This window comes from Alnus glutinosa, chromosome 4, assembly GCF_958979055.1.
Source record: "Alnus glutinosa chromosome 4, dhAlnGlut1.1, whole genome shotgun sequence".
NCBI lineage: Eukaryota > Viridiplantae > Streptophyta > Magnoliopsida > Fagales > Betulaceae > Alnus > Alnus glutinosa.
The window spans coordinates 33,511,796-33,529,071 of NC_084889.1; the positions used below are offsets into that span (position 1 = coordinate 33,511,796).

Below are 17,276 nucleotides of genomic sequence, written 5' to 3' on the forward strand. Positions count from 1 at the left end.
TGTTAATAAATCCGTACTTTCACCAAATCATGAGCTGATTTTGGTTGATAGGGTCTTTTTTTTTTTTTTTTCCTAAACCGAAAATCGGATTGAGATTAAATGAAATTCCAACAATTTAGGCATTTTCATTTAAAAATTAGTGGTCTAGATTGAGCCACATAAACTTTTCTTTTTTAAAAAAAAAAGAGAAAAAGAAAAAGAAAAAAGTAAAAGGATGGTTCAATTACCTCTTTTGAGGAAGTGGTTAGTCCTATTGGTGGTAGTGCTACCCCTTGAGCCGTTAGGGGGTGGTGTTCAAGGGAGAGGGTGGTAAGGTGGTTGCACCTTGCCCTTGACCACCCATTCAAAGGCTAATCACCCTAAGAGGGTGGCTGACAACATTTTTGGATGGCTGACCAAAACTTGTTTTTTATTTTTTTTATTTTGTCATTACTTGCATGTTTAAATCTAAATTGCTCATTTTGAATGAACACTTTTTTAGATATTTGAAATTGTAGCATCCTGCGATTTTTTGGAATCTCAGTTCCATCGTATCATAGATTAAAAGACCAGGGTCTCTTATAATTGATTGTTCAAAATATAGCCAATTTGGACAGCCAATTGAGATTGGGCCCCATCGAGGCCCTTCTCATTGGGGCTCTGAAAGGCTACAATTCAAGTAGCCATTTGAGAAAAGGTTTCAATGAGATTCGCCTATCCGAATATGTTTCAGATTGTCCAATTACCTACCTGAGTTGAATCAATTGATGGACCCATAAAGACACTCTGAGCCCAATCCTGATCCTAGACCAAATGCACAATCAAATTGTCTTTGTAGCACTCATATCTGGCTCAACAAAAAATTATTTTGGCTAGTCCTATGGCAAAAATTCCTCAAAAAGACTCCGTGTCCGATTAGCAAAATGGCCAAATGTTTGTTGAGCTATTAGTGCTCAACAAATTTGCTAAGCACTCTAAGTCAACAAATCTTTAGCTATTAAAAAAAGTAGCTAAAACAAAAATAAAATACGATTCTTTAACTAAAATTTATCTGAACATTTACTCAACCGTGAGTGTTTTACTTGACATGGAATTTGATGACAGTAAATTCCAATATTACCCCTGGTGTGGATAACTTTGTCTACACGTCGATGGGTAGTGCTGTCCAAGTCATCCGACGTGGCCACTCCCCCGCGATTTGGTGGGCAATAATCTCAGCTTTCAGAACTAACAACAAACACAACCCAAACAGTGAATTCGTCGATCAAACACGAACACCATCCAGCAGTCATCGTCAACAACGACACCCACAACAACAATCCCCCCCAGCACCTGAAAACAATCGAACACCGCAACCAAACTACACACGCGCGCACCTAAATACATATATATGTATGTGTATTGAATTGGAGGAGTGATTGGAACGACTGAGAGATGGCGTTGCTACGCAAATTCTTCTTCCGGAAGCCGCCGGATGGGCTCCTTGAGATCTGTGACCGAGTTTACGGTGCGTTCTTTTATGTTTCTGGGTTTTTTTTTTCTTTTTGTCAATGGGCAAAGAGTAGAAGATTCATGTTTTGTGTGTGCGTGCGGGTGTGTGTTTGGTTTTTGAATTTTGAATTTGGCTTTTCTGAGCTTAAGGCTCTGTAAGTTTGCTGAGAAAATGTGGGAATTGAAAGAGTAGGATTATCGAATTTTTCCAACTTTTTTAGTGATTATTGTTAAATTACCACTTGGCCTGAAAGATTAAACTGATAGGAAGATGTAAATTTAATCACCTAATCAGTCCTTTAATACTTATGATTTGAGGGGCGGCGGAATTAAAAAGAAAAGCTCAAATATTGATACCTTATTTTCTTTAGAGTCTGAGCAACCAAGCAGAGTGGAAAGCTACAGAAAACTAAGTTAAGGCAGTACTTTTGAGTGGGTGTTTGAAATTACGTACTAGAAGTATCAAATGGCAGTTAAATTATGGGTTTAGAAGGTTATATCAGTGTCTCATTGCATTATTGTGGCAGAGAAAATGGAACCCAATCTTTTTTCTAGTGAAATGAACAGAGTGAAGCTTCTGGAGCATAAAATTCCTTTTTGTAATTGTGCTTGTCCATTGCTTATAAAACAAGGCCATCACTATCGATTGGAGTATATATATACAAGTGAGTGTCAGTAGTTAAGTCCCAAATCGAATTGTATTCAGAAACTAAATTCTTTTTTTCTTTTTTCTTTTTGTTAATGTAAGTTTTGGAAGAAATTTTCCAATTTAGTGGCTAATGGTTTCACACTCTTGTCTACATTTATAGTGTTTGACAGCTGCTTCACTTCCGAGGCTTGGAACAAAGAGAACTCTAAGGAATATATAGGTGGGATAGTCGACCAACTTCGGCATCACTTGCCTGATCCTTCATTGTTGGTATTCAATTTTCGTGAGGGAGAATCACAAAGTGAGATTGCTAACATTTTGGCTGAGTATGATATGACCATAATGGACTACCCTCGGCAATTTGAGGGTTGCCCGGTCTTAACAATAGAGGTGATCCACCATTTTCTAAAGTCAAGTGAAAGTTGGCTCTCGCTTGGGCAACAGAATGCGCTGTTGATGCACTGTGAACGAGGTGGTTGGCCAGTTTTGGCTTTCATGTTGGCTGCATTATTAATCTATTGGAAGCAGTACAGCGGGGAGCAGAAGACATTAGACATGGTTTACAGACAGGCTCCCAATGAGATTTTCCATTTGCTGTCACCACTGAATCCAATGCCTTCTCAACTGAGGTATCTACAGTATGTCGCAAGGAGGAATGTTGCCTCAGAATGGCCACCGTTGGATAGAGCGCTCACCTTGGACTGCGTCATCCTCAGATTCATTCCAAATTTTGATGGACAGGGGGGTTGCCGTCCAATGTTTCGGGTATATGGACAGGATCCTTTTCTTGTTGCTAATAAAAACCCCAAAGTTTTGTACTCCACTCCAAAAAGAAGCAAGACTGTCCGGGCTTACAAGCAGGTGATATCATGGCCTTTCTTTTTCATATCTTAATTTTATTATTTTGCTACCTCACTTCCTGAATTATAGATCTGAGGTTTAATATAGATCCAACTTTCTATTCGGTCTCTTCTCGAGCAGGGAATATAAAGGGGGGCTGATGTAGCATTCCACATCGCCTGCGTGTGGGAAATGGGATTGTGTTTACGTAGAGCATGCTCTCTCTAAATGGTATAAGGCCTTTTGGGGCAAAACCCAAGAACAAAACCGTGCGAGCTTGGCCCAAAGCGGACAATATCATAACACTTGAAGCGGGCTATTACATATGGTATCAGAGTCTTAGCCCAATCTGAGATGGGGAGAGTGTGCACAAGCTCATAAGCGTCGCTAACGGCGACGCTGGGGTTCCAAAAGGGTGTGATTGTCGCGTCCCACATCGCCTGGGTTCAGGAAATGGGATATGCTCATATAGATCATGCTCTCTCTAAATGGTATGAGGCATTTTGGGGTAAAATCCAAGAACAAAACTGTGCGGGCTTGACCCAAAGCGGACAATATCATGCCATTTGGAGCGGACTATTATAGTTGATCTCGAGCCGCCATCCAAGCATGAATACCTTCGTATAAAAGAAATTTCATTTTCTGGTTTTTTTCACTTTAAACCATTGGATATGGGTCGCTTTATCATGGGATCCCTTTCTTGGGGAGCATGCATGAATTTTGCTTATTAAGGGGAACTGTACAAGGGTTAAGAAAGGTAACAATCAGAATCAGAATGGCCTAAAAACTGGATAGAATATCAAGCCTCTGCTACAACATCATTTGCATATCAGTGAATTTCTCAAAAACTAAAAGTTAATCAAACCCCCCCCCCCCCCCCCAACTATTCTACCTAGAATTGTAGACATCTTTAAGGAGTATTGAACTAGTCAATCTGGGTTCAGGGACCTCTTGAATTTGGGAATTTGGCAATTAGTAGGGCCTGGTCACAGTTTAATATGGCTTTCTGGTCTTGACTCGAAATCCAAGATCAATTAGGATAAACCATAGTTTAGAGGATGGATGGGCTCATTGTTTTGGGGGATTCATTTATTTGTGAGTCAAGTCTACCAAAGATTACTTGGATCTGGGGAAGCTTGGTTGAGACCTTTCGTTCTATGTTTCAATCTGCTGGGAAAACTCACTTTTCTTGATTAGCAAACTTTATTATTTCATGTAAAGTGAAAGCTACAGTTCGGTCAAATTTTAGCATTATATGACTCTTTGGAACCCCTTATTGTTGTGTTGCAGGCAGAAAGTGAACTAGCTAAAATAGACATTAATTGCCATATTCAAGGTGATGTTGTGGTTGAGTGTGTTAGCTTGAATGATGACATGGAACGTGAAGAGATGATGTTCCGAGTCATGTTTAACACAGCTTTTATTAGGTCTAACATATTGATCCTAAGCCGGGATGAAATTGACATGATGTGGAATGCTAAGGATCAATTTCCAAAGGACTTCAGTGCAGAGGTATTTCAATTGCCAGATTTGTTTAGGGATAGCTGTTTGTTGGTGATTTTTCTTAACATGAAATTTATTCTTTGCTTGTCATTTGGATGAAGATTCTTTTCTCAGAGATGGATGCTGCTGCTTCTGTAGTTGCGGGTGATATCTCATGCTTCGAGGAGGAGGGCCTTCCAGTGGAAGCATTTGCAAAAGTTCAAGAGTTCTTTAGTTGTGTGGACTGGTTAGATCCCAAGACTGATGCAGCCCTAAATGTGCTCCAACAGATGAGTGCGTCAAATATCTTCCATGAAATTTTGGACAATAGTTCTAATGAGAGTGTGGAAACCAATGCTTCATTGCAAAAAACAAGCCCTGGCAAGCCTTGGCAGAAAAAGAAGCCTGCAGTTTTGGAAAATAAGGCTAGGAGCTCCTTTTCTTCGTCCCTGGAGATTCAGTCCATTCCCTCACCTAAGCGATCTTCAGGTAGTTATCCGAGCAGAAAGGTGGCTGAGCCCCATGAAACTCAGATTGCGTTTGAACTACCCAGTCCATCGGATATTGTGCATCAAGGGATGCCTCAATCTTCTCAGTCAATGACAGTCTCCGGTAAATCTGTTAAAGATGCACCTGTAGTCCAAACTCCTGGCATAGAATTTCAGTTGCATGACCATGCCTTATCTGAAAGTATGGAAGTCACTCATCCAGTGGCTGCATCTCCAGCCATTCCAGATCCAACCTTGGCAGTTTTAGGGGTACCTGAATCTGCAGATGCCAAGAGTATTTCAATTTCACCTGCAACACCTCCTCGTCCTCCTCCACCACGACCTCCGCCGCAGCCACCTCATCATCTTTCAGAACCTACAAATTCTTCACTTACCAATGAGATTTATTCCAGAGATCAGTTGTCAATGGTTAGCCCCCTGGCTGCACCTGGGACACCACCTCCAACACCACCTCCTCCTCCAACACCTTCTTTGAAGGAGAGTCTAGCTGTTAGAGCTGGGCCCCCTCCACCTCCACCTCCACCCCCTCCTCATTCTGGGCAAACTGCAGGTCCTTTAATCTCTTCCACTAATTTGTCACTTACTTCTCCTTCAGCTCCTGTAGTTACTTCATCAACTAGGCCTCCTCCAACTCCTCCACCACCTCCAACACCGCCTCCTCCCTCAAACCCTCCTTTGAAGGAGAATCTAGCTGTTAGAGCTAGACATCCTCCACCCCCACCCCCACCCCCTCATTCTGGGCAGGTTGCAGGCCCTAGAGTTCCATCTTCAGTGCCACCACCACCTCCAGGATCGCTTTCTTTAGGTAGTAGTGGAAATAGTTTGTCTGGGTCACCATTTAGTTCTCCCAATAGTGGAAAGGGGAGAATTCTGTCACGTACAATTAGTTCAAAGAATCATCAGAATAAAAAACTGAAACCATTGCATTGGTTGAAATTAACAAGAGCAATGAGTGGAAGTCTATGGGCCGAGGCACAAAAATATGGTGAAGCTGCCAAGTATGTGCTTTTTTGCTAAGAGTGAAGTTTTATGCCAATCTATGAATCATGCTTTGAGTTTCCTACAAATTTCGTGGGCTATTTTGTTTATTATCTATCAATGTAGGGCTCCAGAGATTGACATGTCAGAGCTTGAGAATCTTTTCTCAGCAGCACTACCAATTTCAGATCATGGCAGGAAGTCTATGCGTGGCTCAGTTGGACCTAAATCAGATAAAGTGCAACTGGTAATCAAGTTTTTGGTTCTTAAGTTGTATAGAACATAATTGTTTTTGTTCATTTTTATTACTTGAAATTACCTATATTTCATCTTGAGATTTAAGTCCAGGAATATTTTGCAAAAGATGTGTCATCAGCAATCATGTGTCCATTTTGAGAAACAAGCAACCATTTCCATTTTTGTGGTTGAAGTTTACAGTGAAAAATTTATCAGATTCTTCATCTTCTATACTCCATCTGGCATAGGACATAATAACGGTTGTAAAGAACTGCATTGCTTAAGGTCTAAGGTTGGGGGAAATTTTTAGGATTCTAATAGGTGAGAGAAGGTCTTAGACTTCATGGATTGGTTGGAGACTAAATTAGGCAACAGTTGGATGAGCAAAAGCTTGCAAGATTTTTAGATTAATGTTGCAGAAACCTTGTGGCAGTGACTAGCTTTTGGACTTTAGGTTGTTAAGATAATGGCATAAGGGAAAAAAAGATAAAGATGTCCAAGTTAGGGTTATGTGACGGAAAACGCAATGAGAGCAGGGTTGTGATTGCATAACATACTAAAGAGGAGACTGCCACGTGTTCATGCCTTGAATTAAACAAAAAACTGAAATTTTATCATTACTCAAAGTTATTTTTTTGAAAACAAAATTCGTATAGGATTAGGACTCCTAAAGACTAGTTTATGTCTTTATGACATGCCGTTAAAACACCAATAGACTAGCTTTTAAAACTCAAGAATACAAATGATTCTTAGAGATTATCAAAAAAAAAAAACCCTAGAGTGCCCCTTAAAAGACTGTAACCGTAGGTTAAGCAGAACAATATGATTCTTCAGCTGGCATTTTTACCAAAACAAATAACTAAAGTTGCAAACTGATATAACCCTAGGGATTTTGGGAACATCCTTGAAGAATCATGTAGGACTTGTTTCCATTAGATGCATCATGTGGACCCCACCCAATAACACTTAAAAATCACAGATTTTGGAAGTTATGAAGGAAACTTCAGCTAAATCATTTTTACATTGCTGCATCATCATCTGAAGGAAATGATAGGAAGGAACCATGTGACATTTGTACTTTATGTGGGTTTTTTTTTTTTTTTTTTTCTGGTATTCTGGAATTGTAGAACCCTAAAGTCAATCAAGTCCAGGATCTGAATTGATGTTAAATGTATCACATTTTTTTTAGTTTGTCCAAGTTACAGTTCTCATGAATATCAAATCAATATCTAGTGTTTATGTGATATTATCATGTTTTGCAGATTGATCACAGGCGGGCGTATAACTGTGAAATCATGCTTTCAAAAGTGAAAGTGTCATTGCATGACTTAATGGTAAGCTTGATGGTAGTTCAAGCACCTACTTCTCTGGGTCATTGGAATAAAGGTTTAATTCAGCTTAAACTTCAAGTAGTCCAGAGTTCAACTGCACAAATCCTTATCCAAACTGTGGGAGCTCAGCTATGCTAACTCTATTCTGTCATTCCACTATATCTAGTGCAATGTTCGTTTTTAGTCCGATGTTGTCTTGCCCTAGCCTCACATCCTTCTCATCGTCATACTGGTGCTGTTTTTGGTCTTGTGTTCATTGACTATATTATCACAGCTAATTTTTTCTGATATTGCCTCCCAAATGGCAATCCTTCCAACACTCCATATGTGTTTATTTTTGTCACATCATTTATGATTTTTTCCATCTATCCATCTATATCTTTATGAATTAACAGAAGTAGCAAGCATTTATTACTCTAGAAGCACCTCTTAACTGTATCCATTTACTGTAATCCTATTAGAATCATTTTCTTCAATCCTTTCTTGATAATGTTTGATACAAGGTAATCAAAATGGTCTCTTTTAGATATTCTTTTACCATCGATGTCAATAACACCATCTGTACTCTTATTATTGTTATGATCACATCTTAAATTTTTGGTTTGAATCCAATTGGCCTCGAACTCCTTTATTAAAGAGTGTAGTTTAAACAAAGAAAGTGACGTCAGTGGTCTCTTGACAAAATGGCATCTCCTTCCCTCATAATTAAAGGGTGGAGGGTGAGTTCACAGGTTCAACCTCATGTGAATGCATGTGTTGTATTAACCTAGATAAAAAAGAATTTATGAAATGGAGTGGCATAAATTATGAAACCTGTTACTCTGTCATACTGTCAGTTTATACTGCATGCATAATGGTGTGTGCAAAATGATTACCCTGATGTAAGCCTATATGGTTTTACTCGCATCTTCTTTGTATGTATATCAAATTATCGGCACAAAAGTTCTTTCTTTTCTTAAATTGGAGTTAGAGTTTGGATCAAATTATCAGTCCAAAAGTTCTTTCCTTTCTTAGAATTCAACATTTCACATTGTTATGAGACAAATGTAATTACATTCTTATGGTTTTCTTATAATAACTTATCAATTAAGAAATATACAGTGTAGGTCATGTCTTTAATCTGCCTTAAGCAGGTCATATTATTGTATTTTGGCGATTATAATTTGATCTTCTACCTCCCCTTCGTTTTCTCCGAACAAAAAAGGACTCGCAATGCTCTCTCTCTCTCTCTCTCTCATGCAATGTTCTCATTCTTTTTCATAGGCTCTATCTCTTGCGAGAAGTTATGATTTTCCTTTGGGTTTCTCCTTGTAATACATATTCTCCATCCATGCAACGTTCTTATTCATTGTTTGCAAGATATGTGGTCTTAGTCCCCATTATAGAGTTGGGGATTATTTTCTGAATAGTTGTCCTTATCAATTATGGCTTCATGTGGAACATTGACAGAGTTCAGTGCTTGCCCTGGAAGATTCAGCTTTAGATGTGGATCAGGTTGAGAATCTTATAAAGTTCTGTCCAACAAAAGAGGAGATGGAACTACTTAAGGTTTGGGCAAACTATTATGTTGTAATTGGAGTCATATTTTATCATTTGATATCTTTCTGCAAATATTTCATTGCCTTTGAAGGAGTCAGGTCCGTCAAGATGATACTTGCATTGGTTCTTTTCAATTATAATTGCGTTTATGTTTTTGTGTTCAGGGCTACACAGGACAAAAGGAAAAGTTAGGAAAATGTGAACAGGTGTGTAGGAAAGGTTTTCATGTGAAACTATTTTCATATGCTCAACTAGCATTTTTACTCATTACTTTGGTTAGATTTAATAGAAAATTACTTGCTAGTAAAACCTTCGTCCTTTTTTTTTCTTTTTCTTTTTTTTTTTATAAGTAATTTTTGTCCCAAGGGGAGGGGGACCTTCCTCCTTTTTGCAGAAGAAAATTTGAAAAATGGTTGGTACATCCATGTCAACATAGGTGTGCATTTTCAGTAAACTCAAAATGTCGTTGTCTAATGTTTAGATATACTGGCCCCTTGATTCTAGCTTTTAATTAAGCTGCTATAACTGCTTTGTAAATGCAATCTCCCCGAAGTATTTTGTGTTAAATCGCCACTTGTCCCAAAAGCTTAAGCTGATAGGAAGGAGTGACTTTAATCATTTAATTATATTCTAACAGCTTCTCACGTATGAGCTCAAACTTTTTCTTAATAAGAGAGGGCCAACATGTCGAATATTTAATTGAAATGAGAGGTGAATGGTGGAGACAGGATTTGAACTCAGGACCTTTGTTCTGATGCCTTGTTAAATCACCAATTGTCCCAAAACCTTAAACTGATAGAAATTAATGAATTTAATTATTTAATTTATATTCTAACATTTGAGGGCATTATTTTTGGATTAATATGCTTTTTAATGTTCATGACAGTTCTTCTTAGAGTTAATGCAAGTACCACGTGCAGAATGTAAGCTCAGAGTTTTTTCATTCAAGATACAGTTCCATTCCCAGGTAAGAATAAGCTCATGATCTTACTGCTCATTGAAAGTCGTGATTTACGTGTATTAATATGGCCCATGTATGATTCCATCTAGGTTTCTGATCTTGAAAAGAGCCTAAATGTTGTGAACTCTTCAGCAGAAGAGGCAAGTTATTTTTTCATATTCTCATACTTATTTCTGGAAGTGGTTCTGATATTTCTAAGAATATTGACTTCTCATTGTCGTATTCATGATGTACTCATCAGATCAGGAATTCAGTCAAACTGAAGAGAATCATGCAGACAATTCTCTCGTTAGGAAATGCTTTGAACCAGGGAACTGCTAGGGGTAAGTGGATAGTAAATTGGTCTGGCATCTTCTCTGAATGCACTGTGATTATTAAATATACAAGGGTTAGAAGCAAAATACCCTGTTATCAAGCATCTGTATATTGGATAATGGATAAATTAGATAATTTAGAAGCATGTGTGTTAGGGAGATTGATACCTTGAGGAGTCTTATAGTGAGCGTATAAGTTAGCATGTTGAGACACTAGTCAACCCAAAAGCTTAAGCTTAGAGGTTTGGGCCCAACTATGATATATTTATCACTCACACTTTTGATATCTTTTAAATGGGACTCAAACATTTCTACACTCACACATGTATACTCAACAGTCTCTCCCTCACGTGGGAGTCCATCACCACATTGCTATTATCCCCCTCAAACACAAGCTTTCTATCAATCTTATGGGCCATCTCCAAAATCACTTGTGGGCTATGTGGGTTAGCCTGTACTTTGCACCTTTCTCCCTACTCTAAAGACTCATTTGTGCTCGTGCCATGAAACCTTTGTCCCTTGCTCCAATGACCCTCATTATCATACTCATATCTTGCACCATTGTCCCTACTCTAGGAACCATTGTACAAGCCCATGCCACGAACTTTTTTCCGCTTACTCCAAGTACCTTAGTCCATGTTCACAACTTATACCTTTGTTCCTACTCCAAGGACCTTTGTCTGTACCTGTACCACTCCACCATACCGCACACCACTATGGGTTCTAATACCACTTGTTAAGATATTGATACCATGAGGAGTTCTTTAGTGAGCCCATAATATAGCGTGTTGAGAAAATACTCAACCGAAAAGCTTAAGCTTATGGGTTTGGGCATAACTATATTATATTAATCACTCACACTTATGACATCTTTTTAATGTGGGACTCAAACCTTTCTACACTCACACGTGTATACTAAAAAATATGAAAGAAGAAAATCCTCGATACAAGAAGTTTGTCATGGGGGGCCTAAGTGTTGATGGCCATTACTGATATGTGGCAATGGTTTTGAGTTACTGTTACCAAATTGGGCAATGGGTTGTAAATGAAGAAATATTGGAGTATCATAGGAGACTAGAAAGAACGCTGAGAAAGTACTCAGACCACGCATAAGATTAATGTTCACCTATCCGTTAAATTGAGTGCTAGAGAATGTGAACATTTGTAATCTTTTGAACGGGGAATAAAAAGAACAGAAATTGCTAAAGGATTGGAGCATGTGGAATTCTAATAAAATCTTAAAATTCGATTTTGACACAGTTTTGCAGCAAATCAAGGGACAAATCTAATGACAGAAATTTATAGATGTCAACTCTTTGACTTCTAACTATGACTTCTGATTTATCAGATGTATATGATTTTAATAATGTCCTAAAGAGACATAAGTGCATATATTTGTATACCTATACCCAATTTGACCTAGGCTGTGGCTGGAAGGCTGACCTCTTAATCTAAGATCACTTCAGAGTTGCGATGCTGCCTTTGAACTTCAAGTTAGCCTACATTTGATACTCAGATTCATAAAACTATGAGCATCAGGTCATTGATCTGTATTATATTACTTAGTTCACATCCTGATTCCTGCCACATGTTTTTATATATTTTTGTCGTCGTACCTTTTGCACTCATGCTGCGGGATATTCCATATTATATGCGCAGTATACTGTTATCCTTTTCATTGATACTCCATGTATTTTCTGTCTTCTAACTGACTTCCACGTTTCTTTTCTTTCTTTTTTTTTCTTTCCCAAGGTTCTGCTATTGGATTTAGGTTGGATAGCCTTCTTAAACTTATTGAGACACGAGGAAGGAACAACAAGATGACTCTCATGCATTATCTTTGTAAGGTATAAGTTGGTTCATATTTTTGGGGGTTTCATATTATAGCTTGACTTTCCAAATTGGTTTGAAAATTCTTTTGGAACATATGGTATTCTTATCAAGTGTAAGTGGAACTTTTCATAACTCAAATATGCTACTTGCGGATTTCATTGCATGTTTGTGCTAGAAACATATGCGCAAATCGCCTCTTGGTTGATTTTATGTATCAAATTGCCTCATGAACAGATGGAGGACATGCATTTTATATAAAATTCATAGCAGATCATAGGATTATAGGATGTATTGTTCGTTATCAATATTTACCTCCAACATTTTACAAATGGTGGCTGAAGAATTTCATGAGCTTCTTCAATGCAGAATTTTGATTTCTAAGTAATACAAATAGAATTTAATTTGCGTCAGGCTTGGAATATAAGTTGCGGTTTGTAGGTAATTGTGCGGTACCTTGGTTTTCTGTATCTCATGACTGAGCCTCATGGATTGTCTTTTACCCTTGGCACTTTGAACATAATATGCAATCCATTCAGTCTGAATTTTTCTGTTTTACTCACTAAACCTTCTGGTCTATGTATATGTATATGACTGTGTTTGAAGTTCTTAGAAAGAGATCTTAATGAGACCAAGTTCAAGTATCTTGTTGTTAGAGCGAGAAGAAGACTCTAATGTGATTTTGTGTCATTTCTTTGTAGCATTAACTTAAAAATACAACTTTTACAAATTCTGGTGCTGACTAAATAGTCATGGACAGATTTAGAAGGTGCCAGTGGTAAGGGGGTCCCTCACAATCTCAATTCTGACCCTACAGTTGGGGTCTATTAAGAATTTGGCCAGTTGAAAAACGGTAGCTCTCCCCATCCCCTCAAAAAAAAAAAAAAAAGAGAGAGAGAGAGAAAGGTGGGGGCAGGTGTTTAACATATATTAGAAAGGCCATTGCTATACATACTTCTTCTAATTTGTCTTCCTAAACATTAATTTGCTGGATGCATATTCTAGGTGTTTGAAAGGCTTTTAATTGTAACAGGATGGGTCATTCAACATGCTAATGACGTCTCAAAATTTGATTCTTTGATGGTTTTTATACATCTGCATATAAGAAGCGTGCCTTGACCAATGAGCTTTAGCTCAAATGATACTTCCCTCCCTTTATAGCAAGGTGGAGTGTGAGGTCGTGAGTTCAAATCCTATTGGGTGCGTGTGTAACTTACCAATAAAAAAAAAAAATGAAGCATGCCTTGTTATCACTAATTACAGAAGTTTGTGCCTTAATAAGTGGTTTTAGTATAGAAGTCCATTATGTTGATCAATTATCTTATGTCATGTTTTGGGTCATATATTGAGTAGCTTTTCTAGTACTTGCCAATGGAGAAGTTTACCTGCATAGTAAGTGATTAAGTTTGAGTTTTCTTGATAAGCTGTAGGTTCTTGCTGATAAACTTCCAGAAGTTTTAGATTTTTCCAATGACCTCGCCAGCTTGGAGCCTGCATCAAAGGTATTCTTATTTGTTTTTGGAGAGAATCATTTAAGAAACTTTGTAGAGCGGCCACTTCTTGACTGAAATTTGTGATTGCTATCCAGATACAATTGAAATTTTTGGCAGAGGAAATGCAGGCCATAAGCAAAGGATTGGAGAAAGTTATTCAGGAACTATCCACCTCTGAAAATGATGGTCCTGTATCAGAAAAATTCCGTAAGGTATAGAAGCTTTTTATTTTGTCACCATAGACAAGATCTATCCACATCTGCACATTTTCTTTTCTAATTTGGAGGAGTTTATTGTTATTGATGAAGTATTCAAGTTTATATCTTGTTCGGATCATGTGTTCACCTAGTCCAATCTTTAGAATTATATATGGCTCAAAAGGATTTAGCCAAGAGATTCAACCCACTAGAGCAAGGCACTGTGCAAATAAAGGTCAGCAACCTGAATAATATTTGGCCATTTTCCCTATGTAAGGCCATCAACTTCTAACCAATCATGTTTTTCCTTGCAACAATGAATTCTGCTGTTTGCATTGCCTGAATCATGACACTCTTATTGGTGCAGTCTCTCTGCCTAATGTGAATGACTAGCCAACACCCATTCATCTTGCAAATTTAGGAAGGGCAAAAAGTGATTCTGTACTGTCCTTCATTGGTGCTAGTGCTATCTTCAAATTTTAAAGAATTTTTTCTGTTGATTTTCATTTTTTCTTTTCTGTATGGCTACTCGCTAATTCTGTTAGTTCATCTCAAGTTCAACATCTTCTCTCAGTTTTTTTCACATACAGACACACGCAACACACACGCCCACAATATCATCCCCTTGTTCCTTATCTTCTTCTTCTTGTCTGTTCTTTTTTCAAGCTTCGTATGATGCTTATTTCTCAGCTAAAAGAGATGATTACCTAGGGCTAGCATGTGATGGGATATGTGCAGATCAGTATAAGGTTGCTTAGAGAATGATAGCCTTTTAGTTAAGATGTTGAACTTTGGATTCTAGGGTCTTTTGTGGCAGTTTGATATCCAGATGCTGTTTTAAAAAAGCAAAGCAGAGGGCAAATGCAGATAAATTGAGGACAGGAATATCCTAGACAGCTACGCCATCAATAAACCTTACACCCAAATTCTCATTAATCAGTGTCTAACAAATTTATAAGAGTATCTTATTCATAAGACAAAGGTACAATGAATGAAATATTTGAGTTTGGATGATAGAGAAACCTCATTTTCATTGAGCTACTGTGAGATTATATGAGCTGCTCTATCTTTTGTGTGGATATCACAATTACAAGATCTAAATGATGAAAAGACACTTGCCACATCCTTCAGTTTGGGTAGTACCATTTAAACGATAATTATGATGATGCTTATATCTAAAGGAGCCCAGTGTCATACTTTATCTCTCTTCATCAGGCTTCTTGTATTTTTGTTCTAATTCGTTTTCATGGAATTTGTTTCTCCTCTTCTATTGTTTAGGCTTTGATTATGGTTTTCTTTTATCTTTTTCAGACTTCAAAGGAGTTCCTTCTTTTTGCTGAAGCTGAAGTGAGGTCTTTGGCTTCATTGTATTCTGGCGTGGTAAGCCTTGCTTTTTGAAGAGTAGTTTGGGCGTTTAAGCTTTATAATGGTTAAAAACTATTCTTTATCATCTGGAACGTTTTACAGGGTAGAAATGTGGATGCGTTGATCCTTTATTTTGGAGAAGATCCCTCTCGTTGCCCCTTTGAACAAGGTATTGTAACTGGTGATCAATGATGGAATTGACATTTTGATTGCCGTAAGGTTAAAGGGAAATTTTGGTTTTTGATATATCTGTTGTTTTATATATGGTATCGGTATATATTCGGAATTTGGTGTCTATAACTTTTCTGATTTAATGTTGTATTAACTGATGGTCCACCAGAAGTATGAAGCTCAAATTCTGTTCCACGTTTGATATTTTGGTTTTGAAATCTCTTAGCTGTTTTAATAATTTGCAGTTCCTAAGTTTTTGGAGATCTACTTAATAGTCAAATTTAATAAAATCTCGGTTTGTTCGTTATCTGTCTATGTTCAAGTCTGTCATCAGATTGGAAGCCGTGTGATGCCTTTACTAATCATTCTTTTATGATAATATATCAAGGTGTTTCCCCAATCTAAATCTAAACATTGTTGCTCTAGTGACCCTGATATAAGCTTTTGGACCATTAAAGACCCATGTGTTGGTTGTTCATCTGTTTGTGAAAGCTATCTAAAACAAGATTTAGGGCTTTTAGTTTTGCTAATCTTAAAGCTGATCATCTACTCTATCTATATGGATAGTCAATAAAGTCTAGTTTGAGGTCAGTGCACGCCCAGGTCTTTTCATTGTAATTTCCACTAGCTTATTGCTCTTCTGAATCACATCCGCAGTTATTTCAACTCTGCTCAACTTTATGAGAATGTTCAACAAATCCCATGAAGAGAACTGCAGGCAGCTTGAGCTTGAAATGAAGAAAGCCGTTGAAAGTGAAAAGTTACAGATGGGCGCTACACATAAGGAGTCCAAACAGCTTTTGCATACTCCAATACACAGTGGCAATGTTAAATGATTAGTGTGGAAATGAAATAATCCCTTCTCGGGTGGAACCAATAAATGCTCCAGTTGACAAGAACATTCAACATTAGATTTTAGATTGGGCAAAAAATAGTTCAGTCGTTGGGAGAAGCGTGTAAATTGTCCGGTAGATTGAATCTGAATCCATGGCATAGGGTCTAAGGATGACACAATATGCTGCTGATTGCTAGGTTGAATCTGCTCACTGAGAGGTAACCTCTCTCCCTCATCTGTTTGAACATGTGTGTTAATGATTCTTTTTTCTGTTCTATACAAACATTTATAAATTTGATTATACGACTCTTATAGGGTCAGAGATGGTGAAGTTTGCATGATTCTGTTCTTCGCTGGACAAACTGTATAGAGAATTCATCGTTGTAAGTCATTGCTTTAGGGACAGGGAAAAGTTTCTCTCCCTTCAAATTTTCTTCTTACTACATTTAGATTTCCATGCTTAGCTGGTTCCTTGATTTGAATATTCTTTTGTATGTTTTACCTCTATTATTTTGATGTACATTGAGCTTCATTGTGTTGAGTCCCAGCAAATGTATCTTCCCTGTTGTTTAAGGGTGGAAAATGTATCCAGGTAGCAATAATCCATTCGAAGGCATTTTGTTGGCCAGCCTTGCATATTGGGAGCTTTGCTTGACATTGTCTTGCATATGATGTTTGGCCAGTCTACATGGCACGTACTACATTTACAAACCGATGTGGCAGTTTGCGTGACCAATCACTAAAATGCCGTGGCCTTCATTTTCATGAAATGTGAACTACCACGTGAGTTTGTATGTGATTGTAATAAAAATTTTGGTACCCGAACATTTTTTTTCATGTAATATGTTGATAAAAAAAAGGGAACTAGATGCAATATGCTTAACACATTCAGGACTGTGGGACAGGCAATGTTGTGAATCACTTTTGTCCTATTTTCTTTTTTCTCTTTTTTTTTTTTTTTTTTGGATAGAGAGAGGGAGAGAGAGAGAGAGAGAGAGAGAGAAGCAAACTGTGACCTTTTTTTTCTCTTTTAGAAAAGTATTTCATGATTAATAGATAATAATCTCTTTACAAC

General features: G+C 37.7%; 1 protein-coding gene across 2 annotated transcripts; it reads left to right on the forward strand.

The window, feature by feature from the left end:
• Positions 1 to 1,202: 1,202 nt before the first annotated feature.
• On the forward strand, positions 1,203 to 16,829 carry LOC133865577 (formin-like protein 13). Of its 2 annotated transcripts, XM_062301999.1 has the most exons (19): positions 1,203 to 1,486; positions 1,998 to 2,135; positions 2,280 to 2,980; positions 4,250 to 4,471; positions 4,564 to 5,948; positions 6,055 to 6,175; positions 7,428 to 7,499; positions 8,946 to 9,044; positions 9,200 to 9,241; positions 9,922 to 10,002; positions 10,086 to 10,136; positions 10,238 to 10,319; positions 12,063 to 12,157; positions 13,571 to 13,642; positions 13,729 to 13,845; positions 15,142 to 15,210; positions 15,298 to 15,364; positions 16,024 to 16,419; positions 16,517 to 16,829. In XM_062301999.1, the coding sequence occupies exons 1-18, from the start codon at positions 1,414 to 1,416 to the stop codon at positions 16,200 to 16,202; spliced, it is 3,666 nt and encodes a 1,221-aa protein (XP_062157983.1). In that variant the 5' UTR covers positions 1,203 to 1,413; the 3' UTR covers positions 16,203 to 16,419; positions 16,517 to 16,829. The 2 variants fall into 2 exon arrangements, with proteins under 2 accessions (XP_062157983.1, XP_062157984.1); XM_062302000.1 differs by lacking the exon at positions 1,998 to 2,135.
• Positions 16,830 to 17,276: the final 447 nt, after the last annotated feature.